The 18,916-nt window shown below is 44.1% G+C and overlaps 1 protein-coding gene across 2 annotated transcripts in view; it reads left to right on the top strand.

Moving 5' to 3' along the window:
- Positions 1–18,916, top strand: part of LOC104374706 (bifunctional methylenetetrahydrofolate dehydrogenase/cyclohydrolase 2, mitochondrial) — a 78,283-nt gene that overhangs the window by 14,221 nt on the left and 45,146 nt on the right. For both annotated transcript variants that reach the window (XM_086611842.1, XM_086611843.1), the window contains exons 6-7: positions 4,941–5,033; positions 11,842–11,967. In XM_086611842.1, coding sequence (XP_086467968.1) covers positions 4,941–5,033; positions 11,842–11,967 — 219 coding nt within the window. The remainder of the gene's footprint in view (positions 1–4,940; positions 5,034–11,841; positions 11,968–18,916) is intronic.

The raw sequence follows: 18,916 nt of genomic DNA, 5'->3' as shown, positions 1-18,916 counted from the left end.
AATGTTTCCAATCGTAAAATGATTAAAATAAAACTGACCGAAGGATTCGGTTAAAAAGAGAAAGCTTTTGTCTCTTGTACAATATGAGCAACCAGAGCAAGGAAATAAATTTGGTCATGTATTTCCTGCTGTGTTCTCAGGAGAGCAGTTTCTGGACTTGACTTTTTCTGGCATAGTTTTGTCCTCAGGTTGAACAGCAAGTACGTAGACAAGGTTAGCACTGAACGTTGAGGACGATACCTGATGGCGTGGCCTTCAAGAGCTACAGAGGTTCACTTGATGTTGTCCAAAGTAATACAGCTGTGTGCCTTATCCTTGTGGTTATGGGATATTAATTTCCAGTTTTTCATGCACACGCATGCACACACATGTATATAACGTTCACACATGCACATACAGATATATAAATATATGGTATGATTCCTGTGGTGTGCTGTGTTAGTTAGGTGGTGATTATGAAAATGTCTAAATGACCAACAAAATAAATTTTCAGTGTAAGCTCTGTGGTGTTACACATTGGCCTGGGGGATTTTTCTGCAGTGCAGTTTATATCCACCTGCAAGTTGAGGGGAAATATTTTTAAAGTAATTTTAATTACAGAAGCATGCATGTGCTGCTATAATTGTGCTGTAGAAAGAAAAACAAATATAATTTAAATAGAATACTGTCCTTTTGCAACTTCATTTTGATGTTAGAAACTGCCAGGGTGGTGAGTGTGAATGAGGTAAGGATGAACGTTTAATCCCAGGCATATTTAATAGGAGTGGGGTGAAATCTGTTATTAATATAATAAAACACTAAAAGCTTCTCACTAATCACAGAGTTGATTTTTCCACTCAGCCTCTGTGGGAAAGTTGCTGTTTGAAACTTCTCTTAGTGTTTGAATTGTAATTACCATCCGTGCATAGTTCTGGTCACATCCCCATTCCTGTGAAAATTAGTGACCATTAGTGACCTGTGATGATTTCAGCAATCCGGTACCAAACCCATTAGTCGTTGCACGGATGTTTTTTAGCTGTAACTAAATACTGTCCTGTAGCTTTCAACTTCCCAGTTAGTTGGATCCGTGCCTCGGTTTTGTTCACTTGTGTCCTGAGTTCGTAGTTGTTACTTGAGTGTTACACAATGCTCTGCCTCCGTTCTCATTCCTGACAAACTGCACCTTGCTTCGCTGGCAGCCCTGTTTACTGGTGTTGTCACGGATGCTCTGGATGTCAAGCATTCTGTGTAGGAACGGAAAGGTGTTTGGATATTCCCTTCGCCGACTGTGACACTGGAATCTAGAGGTAGAAGGAGTAAAATCATTCCAGTTTTCTTCCTCATTCTGCATAAATGGTTTTCTTTTTAAAGTAGTTTTTGTTTTCCAACCTGCCAAGGGATAATGCACAGTATAAAGCAGCTGGCAACGAGAAAACAAAGGAACATTTGTGCTTCTTCCACGATAAATTAGCATTGAGTAGGCGTTTGTCATGTACTCGGTGATAAATGCTTTCGTAGTCGGGGTGGCCTAGTACAGTTTTCATTCCTGACTCACAGACCAGGCTGTCCTTGGAGATCTGGCTGGGTTCTGCAGTTGGCTTCGTGCTGTGACGGAGAAGGACCTGCAGGCAGTTGAGATAAAGCTGTAACCTGTTGATACAAATGAAGTGGAAGCTTTTTTTATTCTTCCTTTGTTTTTATTCAGGGGGGTTGAGATCAGGTCAGACCTACAGTTAAGTGCTGAAAAAAACTTTCTTGGGTTATCAGTCAGGATAGGGTTTTATCAGCAATTGGGCTGTTTTGATGAAATAATTTTTACAGAGAGGTGATGCAAAGGGTGTATGTGATACTACTTTTTTCTTTGTTTTTGTTGGAGGTTTTAGTTGGGTTTTTTTTATAGATTATGAACAGAAGTGGAAAGCTGGGGTTTGTCTTATGTGATGTTTTCTTGTAGAAACCGTCATGTCCTGCGGGTGGCAGTGTCTGATCGGATCAGCAAAGTCCGAGCCCGTACAAAACAAATCCAATCTTCCGTAGGCAGGTCGAGAGACTAGTGAGTTGTCTCGGCAGCATCGTGCGGAATCTTATTTGCTAAACATATTCCTCTTCTTTCAGCAGAAGTAGCTGTGTAAAAATAGTTGTTTGTTTTCTAGTTTGGCTTGATCCCAAATAAATGGAAAACCTACCCTCTCTGAGGTGTCTGTAAGCTTCTGGACTGCTATTCTGAAGGTAGGGGCTTTTTTTTATTTTTTTAATTCCTTTTCTTTTTGTTAGTAAGAGCAATTACTTCACTTCAGGAGCTGACTGCAGACACATTACTCATTCAAATCTTGATGGGAAAATAGCACTGATTTTATTTCTCAGGAGGTGTGAATAATAGTAACTTTGGATTTTATCCATTGGTTTTTCTCAGCCTCTCTGCTGAGTACAGGATAAGAGGTCAAACCAATCTCATTATGTATATATTTTTTAAAGTAATGGTTGTCATTTTGAGAAGGACATCCTCCTCCTTTAGCTTAAAAGAGTTATCAGAAGACTCCTCTATTTTGTTCAAACCCTTCGTTTCAGAATCCAGCGCTAAGCCTATTTGCCTTTCGTGTGTGAAGGATGGCCCTTCAGAGAATCCCAGAGCTTTAGCGTGGCTGATGGAGCGTTAGCCAAGCAAAGTGTGTCACATCAAAGAATAGGCATGGTTCTTCTGCAGGAGGCCGAGTGATTTGTGCTTGATGTGTTTGGAGAATGAGGCCTCTGAAGAAGGAAAACTCTGACCATTTATGCAGCCTGTACGCCGCTCAGTCAAAAGAGCATGAGCGTGGCCTACACACCAACGAACCAGCAGTTGGAGACATGCTGCTTTAGATTGGCAAAACGAGGAGTATTTGGGTCCTGTTCCAGCTGGTTTGTCTGTATGAGTTACAACTTCCTGATCTCGAGAGTATTCAAGGAAGAAAGCTGAAGGAATCTTGGCATGCAGGCTTCACGAACTGGCTGGGATATTGCTGTCACAAGAAGGGTTACTGCAGAGATGTTTTAAGACAATTAGTTGCCTAAACTCTCAATGCACTTAAATTCATGGGAAGTTATAGAAAGTTGGTGAGAGACTTCTAACTTCTGGCAATTACTCTTATTTCGTGGAATTGCTTGTGCTCATCTGAACTCCGTTCTCATTATCTGAAAATGTCTTGGTCTGCTTCTCTTTGAGGAGATGATATGCACTACAGAGGCTGAAGGAGAAGAGTGATCAAAGGTGAGGGGAAAGAGCTGAGAAGTCAGAGCTCAGACAGGTTGAAGATGAGATGGTTGAGGAAGAGAGTTAATGAGATGAGAGGCACAGATTAGATCAGTCAGACACATTCCAGAGGAAGCAGATGCGGTGGTAACGTCTGAGATGGCAAAAACTTTTAGTTTAATGGTTAATAACGTGGCTTAGGAGTCTGTGCTGAGTGGAAGGTGAAGATGGAGGGATGTAACACCTGGACACTGTGCAGTACAGATAGTTGACAGTCAGAGTGTTGGGAGGAATCTCCTTTGATAGCTATTATCTTTACGATTTTCTTGGGCAGTCCTTGAGGAATCACCACGCTTGCCATTGGATGCAGAATGAGATTTCAGTCTCTATCCCCATGACGTTATGTTTTTTGTGTAGTGGTCTCTCTTCGGGATCTCCATCAAACAGCACAAGGCTTTTCATGTCCTATTTGGAGGGTTTATTTGTAGCTTCTTGCCAAGAAGCGTGGATATATGCAGGAGCAGGACCCAAATCTTTGGAATTTGCCCAGAAGGATGTGTGCTTCTATTTGTGATAGCTTCACACACTTCCTACTCTGGTGTGAAATAAGGGTTCAGCTGTTTTTTTCTATCAGGAGATACAAGACATGGTAGGACACCTGCCAAAATTTGAGCACCTTTTTGTCCAGTCTTTTCCATTCCTGTTATTTTTCTTGAGCTACATAAAATGATGACTTGGAAAGCTTTAAGTGTGCAGAAAAATACATGCATTGGATATATTGAGTCCTTAAGTGGTTATAGTGATAAACCTTCTCAGATTGATCCAATTGGAATTTTTTAAATAGTGATGCTGCTGTTGATTGTGTTCTGCATGTATGTTCAAGAATGTTTCTCCCTGATGAAATCTGGTAGCGTTCCGGTCAAGAGAGGGATTTTGCTGTCTGACCCTTGCATGCGATTATCGGTCAGCAGGGTTTCTAAGCAAAGACACTTGGCCCAGGAGCGTCCTTGTTGTCACAGCTACTAGACTTATTCCCTGTGCAATTAGGCCCTACAAAGAGAAGAGCCTCCTTCTCATCTCCTGTTGTTGGCCAGATGATCAGCCGTGTTAAGAAATAGTGCCGCTTCACTGAACTTGAATTACCAATTATTCCTTGAGCACTCAAAATCTGCCAAAAACACAGGCCCAAGACTAAACTTGGACTGAAAGGAAAGGCTGTTATGAAGTTAGGTCGCAGGTACAGTGAAGACTGTCCGTACAACAGAATGCCAAGGTGAGTATCTGGGGAGCTTCAGGACAGATGAATGACAGAAGTGGGTGAGGACAGAGATCTGAGCATGGTGATCTCGTACTTGAAGCTGTAGTTTGTGACAAACGACGGGATCAGCGCAGTACACACGTTGTGCTTCACAAGGTAGACACTGCATTCCGTGCTGGGTTTGCTTTGTGTTGTTCCACTGCATGTAACGAAGCTGATGAAGGAGTAAGTTAGTCTGCAGTGTGTAAATTAATTCATCCTGTAGGAACTTTCAGGAACAAACGGTTTTCCATGTGTAAGCAGCAGGTATTTTAAGTGTTCTGCCTACACTGAAAAAAAGGATGCATCCCAAGACAAACGTAATGATCACCTGTACTGTTGTTAATGTACCCAGGTCAGTCATTTGCACCTAAAAATAAATGCTCTCTAGGTGTTTTGTGTGTGACGATTAATCGATAATCTCTTACCTTTCAGGTGATGCTACAGTGACCATTTCTCACAGATACACACCGAAAGAGCAGCTCAAGATCCACACGCAGCTTGCCGACATCGTAATAGTAGCTGCAGGTAATACTCGGTGTTGTTAATACTCCAGTCACAACGTTTAAAACGTAAAAAGTAGCCGTTGGTGGCCGTGGTGGTGGCACTACTCGCTGTTTCACGTCTCACCGAGCGATGGCTGCTCGTGCTCGCACTCAGGAGGATTTCTTGTAAGAAGGGCAGGTGATTTGGCTCTTTGTTCTTGCCCTTCACATTTGCAGACTCATAAACTCTTTCTCGTCACATGTGACACCTTTCCCTTAGGGAGACTTCAGAGTGAACTCCAGATTGGGAACCAGTCAGTGCATAGTTTATACAGGTATAATTATGTAAATTAAAACATTCTCTGCAGTGCAAAAATCATGAGTCATTTAAATTTTGACAGGAGGGTTTCTTTACATCAGCTGGAGGCTGCATTCATAAAACAATGGTATCATTCCCTTGCTGTTACGACAAAGGGCAACCTTGCCAAATTAACTGGTAGTTTTGGTAACGTACATTATTAATGGCTAAATTTTTACTTTATTTTTTTCTTTCACTCTTCTCATGTAAAGAGGAAGAGAAGGGTAATTGCCTAGAGAAAGGGGTCTGGCAGACCAGTGACTATGTTTGTAAAGCAACGCAGAGTGAAATCCTTGCGGTTTGACTACTCTAGAACAAAGAAACAAGCAGAGCTCTGCTTCAGAGCCACCTCTGGTTTTTGTTTACAGGTGTTACAAATAGAAGTATAAGTTAATTTAATAAAACAAACCCAACCATTCCAACTTATTAAATCTGGGTAAAATTCTGTGTCCCCTTGCAGCTCAGGAAATCCCCCTTCTCTCGTACCGTTTTGGAGGACTACAAGAGGATTGCGTCTTTCCTCTTTTCTCCTCCCTTCCTCCCTCTTCATCATCCTCAAGACCAAAGTCTTGCTTTCTTATTTTCTAGATGAAGACAGACAGATGCCTGTCTAAAGCTCATCCCTTCCTGTTGAAGGGAGCTGTCCTTTGCTTCAGGGCTTAACTGCACTCTCTCTTTCTTAAGCCAGGTCAGGAGCAAGAAGCATCCCAATTGTCCCACGTGCGATTGCTCAACTGTGGGCTTGACCAGAATTCACGCACTGTGGGTGAGAGATAACAACGTGTGCGCTAACTGGAAATAAACTGATAACTTCCCATCCAAATTCACTGCTTCCAGTTTAATCATCACTTCTGACTTTTATGCTGAACATAGTTTGTCATCGGTTACGCTTGTAGTTAGACGGCGCAGTAGCGATTCAGCTGTGTTTGTTATTCACATTATTTCCCTCGTGTCGTTTGTGACAGGAGTGTGATACGACACTTGTTACACAACGCGAGATACACTTGGAATGACGAAAAAACCCAGGGCTAGATTGTGCAAACAGTATGCAGCCCTGCCCCGGTGGATGCTCTGGGCAAGATTACAATTGATAAAGGTGGAATCCCTCCAAAGTTCCTCTTCTTACTTGAGAACAGTGCACGTTGTACCTTTGTGATCACGCGTTGCCCGGAAACGCGTGACCTGCTCAGTGAGCGTTGCAAAGAAGGTAACTTCTAGTCTGCCAGGTAGAAACAGCTGCTGTCATAGGCCACCGTGCGAGATGTGCAAATGAAAAACAGCTTTTTGTGTGTGTCTGCCTATAAGATGAAGATTCCTATTGTCATTCTTCCCTTCCCACATCACACTTTTAGGAGAGCCATCTGCATTCAGGCTCCCGGTTTGGTGGCTCGCTGCAGCGAGTCTGTTTGTTCTGATGTGGTACCCTATCTCTGAGGAGTTTTCTGTTCAATTGCACTCGTGGCTTTTTGAAATCAGGTGCTTCTGTTTCGACTATTGAGTTTCAGATTACCCATCTTCATATGTTCTCTCTCATTCTCCCCCAGCCTTGGGACCTCAGTTTCCCTGCTTACTTTGGTTGTAACTCTCCGTGCATTTTATCCCTTCCCTCTCGTTCCCTCCCAGCTCCTTGCATCATAAGCTCCAACAATAGTGTTCTTGTCCAGCCTACCCCTCCCTAAAATCTATGTCTCTGCTTCCAGGTGGAGCTTCCTAAACTCTTTCAGTACCGTGCAGCTCTTGCATTTCTAGCCAAAGCATAATGTTTCCTCCTAAGCACATCTGGCACTTTGCATCTCACTGTAGGCATTCCTTGTCTTTGCCCGCTCTCCCTGCTTCTGCAGACATCCCAAAGAGTCTGTTCTTTTGCTGTCGGCCAGAGCTGTAGTAGAAGAGTAGGTGCAGCTTTACCTGTGGTGCTCGTATGGCTGCCACAGTACATCCAGGGGGGTGATGGAGGCAGTAGGCACCTGCTGCTTCTCCTGTCTTGGCTTTCCACCCTGCCTTGAGAGTATGGAGAAGGGGTAGAGAGGAGAAGGAACAGAGGTGACAAACACCAGATAAAATTCTTCTGGGACTGCTTGTGCTGTCCCCTGGCACCTGATTTGTGGTTCTCTTGAGTAGGAATTGGTGATCTGTCAGACTCTTATTCAGGTAGTGGCTGGTTAGCTTTCTCAGGTGATCGCTGTTTTACAGTCCTCATACCTCAGCTGGTGTTAGGTAGGGCTTTGTTTCTCTCTTGCTGAAAATGTGATTCATCACTTCCTACAAAAATTACTGGAGAAAGCTTTTCCCACATTCTTCAGTCAGTGCATTTTAGGAATAGCTGCTCTAACGCTTATCTCTTCCTACTTGGTATGTAAAGTAGGCTTAGGTAAATAGATGTGCTCATTTGGTTTGGTTTAGTTTATTTGTTGCTATTAAGTATTTGGCCTGTTATCAAACCATTTTACAAAGGGTGTAACTGTGCAGCTTCCGTTAATATGCTTCCATCCCTATCGCACACGCATCACTTCCCCCCCCCAAGACTGAGGCATTATCCAATTACCAGCTGCCTTACGGTTGATTGCATCAGAGTGTGATGAAGTAGACGCAGCCAGATGTTATCAAATGGCACAGGAAAGAATTTGAGGTCTCGGCTTGCTCAACGTTAGAAGCAGAGTTTCAAGCTTGTGTCCTATGGGGGAGTGAGAAATGAAGAGCCAAGAAGGTTCTTGTATTGCCTGTATGTAAATGGCCAACTGGCTGTGGTCCAGCACTTTAAATGGAGCCAAAGCTCTTCTGTACCAGTAAAACTCCAGTCTTAGAATCATGGAATGGTTTGGGTTGAACAGGACCTCAAAGATCATCTCGTTCCAACTCCCCTGCCATAAGCAGGGACACCCTCCACTACACCAGGTTGCCCAAAGCCTCATCCAACCCGGCCTTGAACACTTCCAGAGATGGGGCAGCCACAGCTTCTCTGGGCAACCTGTGCCAGTGCCTCACCACCCTCTGAGTGAAAAATTTCTTCCTTAGATCTAATGTAAATCTGCCCTCTTTCAGTTTAAATCCATTGCCCCTTGTCCTATCACTACACACCCTTGTAAAACGTCCCTCTCCAGCTTTCCTGTAGGCCCCCTTTAGGTACTGGAAGGCTGCTATAAGATCAGCCCAGAGCCTTCTCTTCTCCAGGCTGAACAGCCCCAACTCTCTCAGTCTTAAACCACATGGATTTGCTTTCTTTTCTTTTTTCTCTTTCTCATCTCTCCACCTGAGAGGAAGCTGCTTTGGTGGGGAGGATGGGAGCTTAGACTCTCCCTTTGGATGTAGTCTCTTACTGGAATGAGCAGTCCTCAAAGAACTGATGAAATCATTCAAGAAGCAAGGGAAATTGTAGTTTCAAAGTTGGAATTTCCCGTAGGCAAGAAATGTACGAGGTCATTTAAAGGGAATGCAGAGAAAATATTGCCGCTCTTGCAGTTAAGGTCTGGTAGGCCAGTGCACGTGGTGTGTAAGGACTTGGTACTCTGGGCTCTTCGGTAGCACACAGTGACTTAGGTCTCAGACACTGCGTTACCTTAACAGTCCAGTGGACCCTTCGTTTGTCGTAACTGTCTGGGCATAAGCATTGAGATGCCTGGTCACACTCCATGGTGCTGTTTGGAACACAGTGCTAGTCCGTTTGTTCCAAGATAGACCCTCTCTCTGCAGAGAAGCGTCCTGCTGAGCTCCCGTTCTTGAAAGGGAGGTCTTCTGTGCATCAGGCGGAGCTGTGGCACGCCATAGAAGTGTTATCTCTAGCTTCAGCACATCAGGGGAGCGAGATGAGATTGATCTCCTCAAAGTCAACGTGTGGTGCTGCTTGCATTGAAATACCATGCAGCAGTGATGTTTACAAAGTGGAAGGCATTTACCGGCCAGGACTACTGCCTTAGAAAGTAGTGGTTTGCCACCCTCTTCAGCAGGACTCAGGTCAGCTTTTGTGTGTAATTCTGCAGTTGTTTCTGTGCTTAAGACGTTGCAAGACCTAAACTGTTTTGGTGTCTCTTGCTGTGTATCTGTATAGATAGCTGACCTGAGCTGTTGAGAAGCGTATAGCCATTGACTCGGGTCTTTATCTGAAACTTGAAGTGACCTTTTAGGTTTTCTGGGTCCTGACTGTTAAACATCTTCGTGATGAATACCAGGATGCTTTACCTTTAAACGTGCTGAAGAAACATGGTGCATATGAAAAAGCTGAGGTGGCTTGTTGCAGCAGTCTGTTTTAGCTGGAGTTTCCTCGTAGCAAAAAAATCGTACCCCGGGGCACCACACAGATGTAGCCTACTGAGAGGTGATGAAGGGGTGCAGTGCTGAGGCCAGACCCTCTTTGGTCAAGGTGTGAAGGTCTCCCAATTTGCTATAAAGAGCAGGACATGGTGTTTTGTAGAAGCTCCCCTGTGAGAGGTCAGTGTCACACACTGGTGTTACTGGTAACATGGTTAAAACTGCTTGTTAGTCAAGTGTGTTTCTTGAACCTAAACCGATCCCAAACCCATTGCACAGCTTTTGATTTGAGTGGTTTTTTTTTTTTCTTTTTTCTCTGCGCTAGTAGTAGGAAGTAACATAGAAAAGCCTCAGCTGTCCCAGATCCAGTGTCAGGCTGGCATCCATGAACAAATTCTGGTAAATGTGTTTGATAAGTGTCAATGGCTTCATTATCTAAGGAGTACAAGAGACACGGCGGTGTCTTCTGTGCATCAGTAACGTTTGTATGTAGGAGGTCTTTCTGGTTGCTCTTTACTATGTCTGTGTGAAATGGTAGAAAAGCAGAGTGAGAATGATCTTCTGAAAGCCCATCCAGTCCATACTAGTGCATCAAAAATGATAATTTGTATGTACTAGTTCAGTCGTTTTTTTCGCATTTCCAATGGGAGAGACTTGTGTTCTCTCCTCAGACTGCTTACTTCAGTATTCCTCTGTTCTTGTGATGAAAAAGTTCTGGACACTGCAGCGAGGGAAACAAAACTTTAGTTTGTTATTCTGTGTCACATTGACCATGGTCATGGGAAAAAAGGCATCGTTCCTCTTCTTCTGTCAAGAGTTTTTCATATCCTTGAAGGCTTTCAGGAGATGTAAACGGTTAATTCTTTGCAAAGTTTCCTCATAATCCTCACGGTTCTTGGTTTTTTTAGAGATGTGAACAGACAGATTAGAGAAGTCTAATACCCACAGCAAGAATATCCCAGCTGATGTCGTACGTTGAAGAGATGAGGGCTTCTGTGTGTGTCTGAGAGTCGCATGATTGGGTCCGTGTTCAGTTTGGGACCTAATCCCAAATTCCTTTCCTGAATATTACTGTCGAACCAGTTGTTTGCTGTCTGACGTTTGTGAGGGGTCATTATTTGTGTGTAAACGTGGTGTCTTTCCTTCCTCCTGGTTGCATGTCAAATGACTTTTGATGCTCTACTCCTTTTTTCCAGTGGCTCTGGAAATCTAAGCTTATCGGTTTGAAGTTGTCTCCAGCTTTGAGTCATCTGCACCTTGTGCCACTACTAAATAATAAATGTTCTCTACCATCGCCCCAGTGATGTTGTAGACCAACACCTGGCTCTCCCAGTGCTCCCTCTGCACGCGCTTTTGTTTTGAGAGACTACCATGGAAGCCTCTTGCCTGGGTACAGTTACCCAACGGGTTTTCTACCAACTACGTTTTTCTTGCTCACTTAGGAGAAGATCACGTGGAGAAAGTTTTACTTGCAAGGCAGTTGCTTCTCTCCTACAGGTTGAGCTGATGCTGTTAATCTGAGCTGGCCATTATATTTTTTTCTTGTCTTTCTCTTGCTTATAAATGGCAGGAATCGAAAAATAAGATGGCAGGATAGATCAGTCTCTCTCACCATGCCAGTTTGTGGGTTTTTCTGTAGCAGTGGTATTTAGTGTACTTCATGTTCATTATTCAAGTACCTGCTCGAAATGTCACGCAGCTAACGAGTAAAGTGTACGAGAAATCAGAGAAGTCAAGAGGAACACAAATCCAGTACAGGTATGAAAAAAGCAAAGGCTGAAGAAAACGCTGCAGTGGTAACGTACACGGCTTGCTCCAGCAGTCGACAGCACTTCTGGATGAGCCCACCTCTGACATTACTAACGGTTTCTCGTGGCTCGCTGAGCATCGTTATTGCCCCGCTTTTCTTTGGAAACGCCACAAAAGGGACTCGTTGCCACAAACCAGCGAGTTCTTCCTTCATCGAGGTCACGTTGGCTGTGTTTGTGACTGCAGGCTTAGCTGGAAATATTTAGTGAAAATTAACAAATATCACTTTTTCTTCTTTTGCTTCACGCATGTAATAATTGCCAAGTGTGTGAAACTGAGGAATAATTGTTTTCTGTGTGTGGTGTATCAAGAGAAATTCAAGTGAAATAATTATCTTCTTTTTTTGTGCGTACATACACGTGCATACACACTCCTTGATACAATTTGATGACTTAAGACTGCCTGGCCATGCTAATCAAATATGTCTTGATGATTCCAGGTATCCCAAAGTTGATTACGACTGATATGGTCAAAGAAGGTGCAGCTGTGATTGACGTAGGCATCAACCATGTCCGTGATCCTCTTACAGGGAAGACCAAATTAGTTGGGGACGTGGACTTCGAAGGTCAGTGAAACACTGTTTACACGACCCTGTTGGATGAATGTATTGAAGTGTGTGGAATTCATTCCTGAGAAATACTCGGAATAGCCAGTGTCCCAAATGAGACAACTCTTGCAGGAACTTTCTCCAATGTGCTTGCTTGAATTAAAACAGGCTGTATGTTCCTGTATCTGCTCTTCGGAAATAGTGTGTTACTTAAGAGAGGAAGTGTTACTTTAAATTACACATACCAGCAATCTTTAAGAGATGCAGACCAGATGTTGCGGCAGTGTGGTGGCAGAAGATGCTGGTCTCCAGGTTTCTTTACTCCTTTGTGAGTCTGAAGTATTTCAAGAGCAAGCAATAAAAACAGTTTCTGCTCTTTCACAAGAATAGAGTCTCCCACTATTCATAGTGCACCACAGCTTCTTTTACGCTCTCACTCTAAACTCATGCGTGAAAATGTTAACTTCTGCTTTGGAAGTAGCCTTTATGCAAAGGGTTAATGTGGATTCATCCTAAGCTGTTGAAAATCTTGATCCAGGGAAGCCTAACAGATAAAAATTGGTGTTACATATTGATCTTTTTATGTTTAATGTGTTGCAGAGCAAGTTTACGATATAACTTGATTAAATATCTCTGCTCCGGAGGAGCTCTGGACTGGAATAGCAGGATTGTTGCAGCTGAAAATTAAAGCTTCTTGGCAGAGTTGAGTGTGGGAAGCTTAGACAGCATTTACCCGCATTATTAATGGTTCTCAACAGTTCCTTATTTTGATAAGTATGAAAATCACCCACAAGGGTTTTTTTTTCACGGTTATTAACATCTTGGCTGGCATAATGTCTCAAAGCTTAATTATATTCAGAATGTTTCTAGCCAGCTGTATTTGTAATTACATCACTCCCCTAGTTCCTGCTTCTAGTACCTGTCTGTTACAGGCAGTGGAATTACTCCCATTTGGAAACGTGTAACTGGAAGTGTGCAGTAGAGCTCCAGCAGAAAATTCCTTCTGGAGTTTTGGTTTGGTTTGGTTTCGTTTGGTTTCTTCCTTGTGCTGTCAGAAGTAAGAGGTTGTATTTTCTCTTTTCAGAACTGAACTGAAGTTCAGTGGATTTTCAGAATTTTTTGTTTGCTTTAGCAGGTACGGGAGGAAAAAAGCTGTAACTTTTTGAAACATGGAATTGTATCCTTTTTGTTTGTTTTCCTTCAAATGCGACACTTGCCGAACGCAATAGATTGAAGGGCAATGCCATGATTCAGAGTTTCAGCAATGCTCTCTATCTGTCTCGTCATGTCTGCTGTGGGTTGTTCTCAGGATTTCACCTGGGGGGAGGGAAGATCCAAAAAAGAGGGAGGAACTTCAACTTGGATTATGCCACTACAGCTGCAGGGAGCATTTCACTGTGCATTGCCAAAGGAAAATTTTTGTTGGTTCGTTGGTATCGGTGAAAGTTTCACCAAGAGTCTAACAACAGAAGGAGACGTCCTGGTGTACACAGTGCTAAATAGTCAGCAGTCAGTCACCCTGCCAGGCGTTTGATTTAGCAGTTATGAACTGGAAGAAGCCAGTGTGTTCATGTAGCAAATCACTTTGTCCTTTTCCTCTCTTTGAGCACTTGGCTGGCTTTATATTTAAGCCTAAGAAAAAATGATTTTTGTGGGTTAAGGCTGGGTACATAAATGACTGGCATGACATACAGCACCTGCTTACCCACCGATATCTATCGTTTCATCATTCTCTGCTGTGAGTAGAAAAATGTGGGTGTGGGGAGAGCAGAGGTTTAACTGGGCAATCAGAGGTTAAATTTGATTTATAAGAATAGCTGGAAATGGCTTACTTGACGAGGTCATCTGATTGGAAGTCTCCCATAGTGGAAATTAAGTTTATTAGATGGGTGGAAACGGTTTTGATTCAGTTGTCATATCCTAGCAATGCTTAGATGCCATCGTCTGATCTCTAGGGGGTAGGTTAGACACTAAAGTGCATTTTTATCTCTTTAACAACAAAAGTGTGCCACTTCCGTTGTTGCCATGTTGTTCATGATTAAATTAAGAAGTGCCTGCAGGGAAAAATTCCTGCCACAGGCCAAGAGAATTGGATAGCTGCTCAAAAAATAGGTTTTCACGTTTTGGAATCTGTTCTAAAATCTACATTTGAGTCACGTCTGCCTCTGCTCTAGGCAACAGGGTTGCGTGGAGTCACCCGCAGCCAAAGACCTTGCCCTCCCTCGACAGTGCTTCCCACGGAGGGCTGAGGACTGACCGCTGGCATATGTACGTGGGTACACGCTCTCAAGGCAAGGAACACGCTTTGGCTGTCCTTTGAATTCTGGTAGATGCGGAGGAGCAAGGAGATTGTTCAGTTCACGTACAAAAATGCAGCGGTATCAGACTTGGTGTGTGTCAGTGGTACAGCTGCTGTAATCGTTGGCTTGGTAGTGGTGGCATCGGGGTGCCTCTGTGCTTGGCATGCTCAACCGACAAGTTATTTGAGCCAGAAATTCCAGGCTGTGTTATGGAATGTCTTTAAACAATACTTGTGATTTCCACCATCCCCGCATGTCCTCTTCAGTTTGACACTCCAGACTGCGCCCGCATCAAAAAAAGGGACTTTGTTGTGGGTTTTTTGTCCGGAATAGTTTCCTGTGCAGTTCCAAGGTATCTGAAAGAACAAGACAGGGAAACACTGCGCGTGTGGAGGTCTCCTGCGAAGCGCTGTGATACCTAGCCTGGTAGTGCTGGGATAGCTTGAACTGGATGTGTCTCTCCGTATGTAACCAGCACAGTGCATTCAGTTTGCTCCTAGTCATGTTAAGAATTTGCCAAAATATACGGTCCATGGAGGGGACGTTCTGTAGCTTCTGGGAGCCACGAAAGAGAGGGTGAAGTACAGGGAGGAGGAGAAGCGGTGGCATCCTTAGGTCATTGCTAGCACCGTTTTAGATACTTTTGGGCAGACAGTTTCAGTCACAGAAAGGGAGACGTGTTTCTGTGAACAAAGTAATGCACGTGTGGGTGGACTTGGCGTGTTTTATAGGGCCTTCGTTGCCACAGCAATAGTGCTAAGAGGGGAGGAGGGCTGCGAGGACCAGGAACATGAAATACAGCAACCACTTACACAGAGCGTTTAACTGGAACAGCTTTTTTTGGGTGGAGCACCGTTTCCAGGAGTGACTGGTAGAGCAGGGTAGTAACACACCAATGTAGTAGCTACCAGAAGCTGCCACCAGGAGCAGAGAGGGGTTCCTGGTACTGAATAGTAGAAAAGAGAACCTTAACAAATGATGGATATGGTGAAGGGTGGTGGGCATATATTACGAATTTCCTTCGAATGAGGGACAACTGTAGATAGTGGATGTAGGGAAACCAGCGAAATAGTATGCTGGATACCACTAAATGATGGGCTGCATCAAAAGAAGCGTGGCCAGCAGGTCGAGGGAGGAGATTATACCCCTCTGCTCTGCTCTCCTGAGACCCTCTCTGCAGTGCTGCGTTCAGCTCTGGAGTCCCCAACATCAGAAGGACATGGAGCTGCTGGAGCGGGTCCAGAGGAGGCCACGAAGATGATCCGAGGGCTGGAGCACCTCTGCTATGGAGACAGGCTGAGAGAGTTGGGGCTGTTCAGCCTGGAGAAGAGAAGGCTCCGGGGTGATCTTATTGCAGCCTTCCAGTACCTAAAGGGGCCTACAGGAAAGCTGGAGAGGGACTTTGTACAAGGGCATGTAGTGATAGGACACAGGGCAGGTACCCCATCCAGGTCCTCCTCTGCAGAAGAGTGTGTCGTGCAGGGGCCTAAGTAAGGAACCTTTGATATCTTGCATTTCTGCTGCCACTGCTTATTATCCCAAGGCTACAGCGATATCCTGTCCACCTGTCTGTGCTAATTAGCTGAATGCAAAGAAGCTGTTGTGCATCATTTCATGCTGCATTTTTCTGCCCAAGATGCCTTTGTTGCTTGGCTTAGAGGTGCTACTGGAGGAGAAATGTATGTGCTGTCATCCTCTGCTATGGAGACAGGCTGAGAGAGTTGGGGCTGTTCAGCCTGGAGAAGAGAAGGCTCCGGGCTGATCTTATTGCAGCCTTCCAGTACTTAAAGGGGGCCACAGGAAAGCTGGAGAGGGACTTTGGACAAGGGCGTGTAGTGACAGGACAAGGGGCAATGGATTTACACTGAAAGAGGGCAGATTTAGATTGAATATAAGGAAGAAATTTTTCCCTCTGAGGGTGGTGAGGCACTGGCACAGGTTTCCCAGAGAAGTTGTGGCTGCCCCATCCCTGGAAATGTTCCAGGCCAGGCTGGATGAGGCTTTGGGCAACCTGGTGTAGTGGAGGGTGTCCCTGCCTGTGGCAGGGGAGTTGGAACGAGATGATCTTTGAGGTCCCTTCCAACCCAAACCATTCCATGATTCTATGAATCTATGATTCTATTAGAATTACAGCACTGGTTGCATACTGGGCCATAATTCCCTGATTTGCCTTTATATGGCTGTTAAACCAGCTGCAGTAAGAGAAACAGGGATAATACCAAAAAGAAGGAACTATGAGAAATGAGGCAGGTGTTTGCTGGTTGGTATCCCACGGGGCGTAGTGAGAAGAATCCCAGAATGAGTAGGGCAGAGCAGGGGATATCTCCGGTGATTGCTGAGCACGTGATTGGCACCGAGGCACTGCTGCAGGGATGCAGTGATCCGGAGTCGCTTTACAGGGCCTAGTAAAGCTGTGTGGAAACAGTGCTTGGGCAGGAATTGCTCCGCATCACGCAGTGCAGATGCACAAGACCCAGAACTGCCGTCAGGTTGAGACTTGCCCTCGGTTTGTGTGATTAACCCTGTTGGTGTCTGATGTCCTTAGCTTTAAAGGAACCCAGGAATGAAGGGCTGTTTCCAAAGCAGTGGATCCTGTTTTTCAAGGAAACAATCTACATTTCATTTCTTCTGAAGAATCAAAGCTTAAGATTTTAAGGTTCTACAGAAGCTGCAGAATAGCAGCTCCTCCTCCATAGGCATCTAATTTGCATACCAGCGTTTTCCAGATTGGCAGAGAAATGCCTGGGAGAACCGCATGCATCTCGAGAAAGTAGAGTTGAAGCTAGGGACAAAGTTATCCTATGGCTGAGCAGCAGGAACAAGACCTTGCGAAGGAACCGACGGTGCGGCACCTTGCTTGCTGACACGAGATCAGTCACACTGAAGTGCTGTCCTGGCACTGTGCTTCGACCTACTGCACTTGACATGGAAAACAAAATCTCTTTATGTTTTTGAGGGCCAAGTTCTTTTTCCCCCTTGATTGCTTGCGTTTGTCTTGGAAAATTGCGCTCACCATATCTGTATTTAGTCTTACAGGTGGAAATCTTATCGCAGCCTTCCAGAACTTAAAGGGGGCCTACAGGAAAGCTGGAGAGGGACATTTTACAAGGATGTGTAGTGACAGCACAAAGGGCAATGGATTTAAACCGAAAGAGGGGAGATTTCAATGAGATATAAGGAAGAAATTTTTCCCTCTGAGGGTGGTGAGGCACTGGAGCAGGTTGCCCAGAGAAGCTGTGGCTGCCCCATCCCTGGCAGTGTTCCAGGCCAGGTTGGATGAGGCTTTGGGCAACCTGGTGCAGTGGAGGGTGTCCCTGCCCATGGCAGGGGAGTTGGAACTAGATGATCTTTGAGGTCCCTTCCCACCCAAACCATTCCATGATTCTATGATTCTATGAAATTTTTCAGATGGTAGTTTCACCGATGTGGACGCCTGTTGTACGTTTAAGAAACTGCATCTGCTGTTGTGAATAAGCTGTCTGGGTGGCTTTATGCTAACTGACACAAAATACATCTTCTGCCCCGCTGACCTGCAGGGATTTCCATAATGATGGAGTATGGGCAGAGAAATTCCCCAAATTGTGAAAACAGTGTAGTGCGTGTTTGCTGCTGGGTACGGCTGCTGGCACTGGAGGCGATGAATGTTGTACATGATATTCATTAGAAGGCTTTTTTTGGGTAAGGCATGGTCTGGTTGTGGATTGCATCTCTTTGTAAGTAAGATAGGAGTAGTTTGAATAATACCACAAAAACAGGCATGTAACATCACCATGGGAACAACCTTGTTTCAATTTAAAATACCTAAAATACTTTCTGTGTTAACTACTGCGTTGACTTCAGATGTGGGCACATTTCAATAATTACAATGTGAATCTGGGAATTCATAGTGACTGTATTAACTGTAAACACCAGTCTCAAGTGGGAGGGGCTTCAAAATAGCATAACTATAAGAAAAATTATTTGTGTTTGAGAGTATTAAGAATAACTGTGATGTGAGGTCTTAATTCAGTTGTTACAATTTACATGTAGAAAGGACCACATTACAATTTATTTATCTTTCCAAATATTTTCACAGTGTATCTGGTTATACCGGTCAAAGGAGCAATTAAAAACCCTCCCAGTTGTTATTACCATCTGTCCAGTGAGGCTTAATCTTCTCTTCTTCAGCGCAGTGAGATATCGGCCACCAACTTCTACGAATGCTCTTGTTAGGTCCCTGCCTTGGGCAGTTCAGACAGTGGGTTTTTTTAAATCATTTAACCCCCCTGCTTGAAATACAATGAATATTCTGTCCCAAAGAAACCAATATCCATCTCTTAAAATCCCCTTGTAGTATGTTTTTGTTGCTCTCAGCGGTGAAGCACCACATACCTTCAAGATGAATACACTTAAAGCAGAAGGAAGTTATCTTGTTTGTTCCAAAACCAAGGTGCCTAGTTTTCCATCCCTTGATCTCTTCTCATAGCCAGGTATAGATTTTGTTCTCTAGTGACTTTAGTGGAAATGGATGTGCTTGTGTCAGAGTTACGCTTGCTCAGTTTTCTGTGTATATCTGTGTGCTTTTTTAAAAATAATGCTTTCAGAAGTGGAGTGTGAGTTTCCAAGAATTTTTTTCCAAACAAGCAAAAAAAAACCCAAACTAACAAACCAAAACCTCTCACGGTGGC

Source organism: Tauraco erythrolophus, chromosome 5 (assembly GCF_009769465.1).
Source record: "Tauraco erythrolophus isolate bTauEry1 chromosome 5, bTauEry1.pri, whole genome shotgun sequence".
Taxonomy (NCBI): domain Eukaryota; kingdom Metazoa; phylum Chordata; class Aves; order Musophagiformes; family Musophagidae; genus Tauraco; species Tauraco erythrolophus.
The sequence above is the reverse complement of the archived record's forward strand: the minus strand, read 5'-3'. Positions and strand labels throughout refer to the sequence as shown.